Raw genomic sequence first — 3,533 nt, 5'->3', positions numbered from 1 at the left:
TAAGTTAAAATAATCTTTCTTTTTACAGGAATGCTGTCTTCTCAGGATATACAGGCTCAAGGTCAAATGTGAAGAAGATTTTGATAGTCATTACAGATGGAATATCTACCGACAGTGATAAATTACCAGAGGCAATAGAATTAGCCAAAAATAAAAGCATCACTCGATTTTCTATCGGGGTAAGTTTTAAATGGATATTATAATTAAAATAGATAACTGCAGCCCCTTAAATTTTGTTTAAGTAACATGAAGTGAGCTGATGGTTAATAAAATTTGTAAATTGGTGAAATGAAGTATGATCTCTTTCACATTCTACATCTTTAGGTGGGCACTGCATTTTCAAGGGTGGATGCATTAAAGGAGCTTGAACAAATTGCATCTGATCCACCCAAAGACTACGTGTTTAAAAGTGATACCTTTGAGGCTCTTGAAAAAATACAGGGGAAATTGCAGGAAAGAATTTTTTCAGTTGAAGGTACAGATGTTGTCTTACAAAATAAAATTCAGATTAGCCGTAAATTTTTGACCAAATTAATTGTTTTCATGTTTAACTTTATTACTCATCCTGAAAGGCCCGGTAGAAATCTGAACAATTCTGACATTTAATATTCTAAAATTTGCACTTTTCTTGTAAAATTTAAACCTATGAATAAAATGTAATTTAGTTAAACTCAAGAAATGTAATGTTTAAAATGCTTGTAAAGAACTCAAGAAGATCAGGAAGAAATTCAATCTGTCTTTTTATATTATTTTTATTTTGACATCCTATAGGATCTCAAACCGGTGGCGAGACACTGAAACAGGAAATGTCTCAAGATGGGTTCAGAGTAGCTTATTTACCTGAGGTAAAACAACAACAGCAAACAAAACAAAACAAACAAACAAACAAAAAAAAAACCCTGGAAATTATACTATGATAATACTATGTTACATTTACATTTATATTTTCAAACTTTTTGATTGCATTTCAGGGAATTCAAATGACTGCTGTCGGTGCTAATCAGTGGAGAGGAGGCTACAAAAAGTACTCACGGCAAGATGGCAAAAACATTGGGTCATATGAGCCAATAAATATAGAGCCTGACAGCTATCTTGGTAAGAAAATTACATTAAAACTAAATTATAAGGTTGGGTATCAGCAGAATTCTAGTCAAATTATATGAAATGAAATAGTCAAAATAGCATTAAACTGAGACATTTTAGTGTAAAAACTTTATAATAGTTCAGATTTAAGATTGAAATTTTGAGGCAAGTTTACCATTTGGACATGATGTCTCTGCTGTCTTTACCTGACCATTTAAGGTTATTCCATGGCTATTGCTGAAACCAAATATGGCAGTCTGACAGTTGTTGGGGCTCCAAGATATAAACACAGAGGAGCTGTCATCACTGTTTACAGAGAAGATCGTCAGAAAATAATCGACCCCTATCCACACCAGGTATACATACTTACTGCTTATTAAACACATTAAAACCATTGTGCCTATTGTTTTACTCTGCATTTTCTAAACATAATTTATTGCTTGGACTGTTCTAGATTGGTGGATATTTTGGGGCAGAAGTTTGTGCCATGGATGTGAATTCTGACAGCTACACTGATCTGATCCTCGTCTCTGCTCCGATGTACAAGGACCAGGACAGAGAGGGACGAGTTTATGTTTGCACCCTAACTCGTCTGGTAAATGACAGCAAGTTCTTCAATATATTAGTTAGACTGTTTATAATTTTATAAGCCTGAATTACTTTCTCTCATTTTTACATTGTCACCAGGATGTCAAGTGCCACTTTGATTCTCTAACTGTACTACGAGGGGATCCATCAGACAGAGGAAGGTTTGGATCTTCTCTTGCGGTCCTGCCTGATCTAAACGCAGACAAAAACAACGAGTTGGCTGTTGGAGCTCCATTGGAGAATGACAACCAAGGCTCCATTTATGTATTTCACAGTAAAGGTGATGGAACAATCAACTCCATCTACTCACAGGTGAGATAACTCTTACAGTTTTCAATGCAAACAATGAAAGACAAGGAGTGATTTTTAGTAGTTTTAAATTTTAAAAATGGAGGTTTTTCAATTCACAGAGAATCGCTGCCTCCGAAGTCCAATCAGGACTAAAGTTCTTTGGTTTGTCAATCAGTCAGTGGTCCTATGATCAGAGTGGAGACACACTGCCTGACTTAGCCGTGGGTTCAAAGGGTAAAGTTGTCTTACTCAGGTAAGTCTTAGTCTGGTCATTAATTGTAACTGCCTTTGGCATAAATAAAGCCGCTCGAAGCACCTCCATTAACTGCCTTTGTCCATGAGTGAAGACAAAATGGTTTTTTTGGGAGTGCCAAGTTGGATCTTTTGAGCCAGAGGCTGTGCACTAGGAATATAGATCTGTACCCTCAATATGAAGGTTCCTCCAACACACCATCTCAACGCTCTGACAGACTGTGATCCTATCACACTCTGTTAGAGCGTATCTGATCTATCTGTCACACTGTGATACAATCTGATCATTTCACAGTGTGATGTACATTTTTAAGCATTAAATGCCTAACTAGAAAGAAAATACATATTAAAAATGCATATTTGAACACACATCAGCAAGGAACAGGAAAAATATCCCATTTGTTTACATTGAGGGGCAGGACTTTAAATTTGTACTGCAGTCAGACACTAGAAGGCATATTTCTTTTTTGGCTTCAACTATTCTGGTCCTAGCTTTTGTAACATATGATGGCGTAATCACAATCAAAAGAGTTCATGCCAAGTCTTCAGTTCCTCATTTTGTTTGAATTGTATTTGCAAAGCAAAATCCTGGTGATGTGTTTTCCCCAAATGTGTCCTCTTCTAGATCCAGGCCTGTAGTGATGGTGGATGCCACAGTGTCGTATAACCCAAAGGAAATCCCAACTCAAAATGTAGACTGCACAAAACCCCTAGAAGGAACACTTATGATCTGTTTCACCATGAGAAGACTGTCTGGAAGAGATGCAGGTTCCTTCATTTTGCACTGTCATTTGAATCTCTGTGTGTATAATTTTCAAACAAATCAAATGTCTGTTTCAGTTCAAGCCCAGATTAATTACACTTTAACACTGGATGCAACTCGTTCAACTCCAAAGAACCGAGCTTACATCAGTAAGGATCAGAGAGACCAAACCGAATCAGTTGTTGTTGATTTAACCGGACAAAAGTGCAATCGTGTGGCATTTTTTATCAAGGTAAAGTTTAATAGCATCAAAAGATTATTAGAGATCCAACATGAAAAAAAAGACATTGATTTGATATAGTGGGCTACTTTATCCTAATGTTTCCATCCTCTTACAGTCTTGTCCTGAAGATGCTCTCAATCCTCTACAGAATGAGCTCAGATTCACCTTCAGTGGTTTGCCCTCCAATACTAATCTTAAACCAAGTCTCGCCCAGGAGGCTCAAACAACATCCTTTCATCCTGTGAGTAACTATGAAACATCCGTCCATCCATCCATCCGTCCATCCATCCATCCATCCATCCATCCATCCATCCATCCATCCATCCATCCATC

At 37.0% G+C, this 3,533-nt stretch overlaps 1 protein-coding gene across 1 annotated transcript in view; it reads left to right on the top strand.

Annotated features, from left to right (window-relative positions):
• Nucleotides 1-3,533, top strand: part of LOC119423484 (integrin alpha-M-like) — a 14,683-nt gene that overhangs the window by 7,461 nt on the left and 3,689 nt on the right. Inside the window, exons 8-18 of the mRNA XM_037690880.1 lie at nucleotides 29-179; nucleotides 325-475; nucleotides 772-845; nucleotides 972-1,095; nucleotides 1,303-1,439; nucleotides 1,538-1,678; nucleotides 1,771-1,983; nucleotides 2,082-2,215; nucleotides 2,840-2,982; nucleotides 3,055-3,209; nucleotides 3,316-3,441. Of these exons, the coding sequence (XP_037546808.1) occupies nucleotides 29-179; nucleotides 325-475; nucleotides 772-845; nucleotides 972-1,095; nucleotides 1,303-1,439; nucleotides 1,538-1,678; nucleotides 1,771-1,983; nucleotides 2,082-2,215; nucleotides 2,840-2,982; nucleotides 3,055-3,209; nucleotides 3,316-3,441 (1,549 nt within the window). The remainder of the gene's footprint in view (nucleotides 1-28; nucleotides 180-324; nucleotides 476-771; nucleotides 846-971; nucleotides 1,096-1,302; nucleotides 1,440-1,537; nucleotides 1,679-1,770; nucleotides 1,984-2,081; nucleotides 2,216-2,839; nucleotides 2,983-3,054; nucleotides 3,210-3,315; nucleotides 3,442-3,533) is intronic.

This window comes from Nematolebias whitei, chromosome 17 (assembly GCF_014905685.2).
Source record: "Nematolebias whitei isolate Nwh7 chromosome 17, NemWhi1, whole genome shotgun sequence".
NCBI classification, from domain to species: Eukaryota; Metazoa; Chordata; class Actinopteri; order Cyprinodontiformes; family Rivulidae; genus Nematolebias; species Nematolebias whitei.
This window is presented reverse-complemented; position numbering and strand designations above follow the sequence as displayed.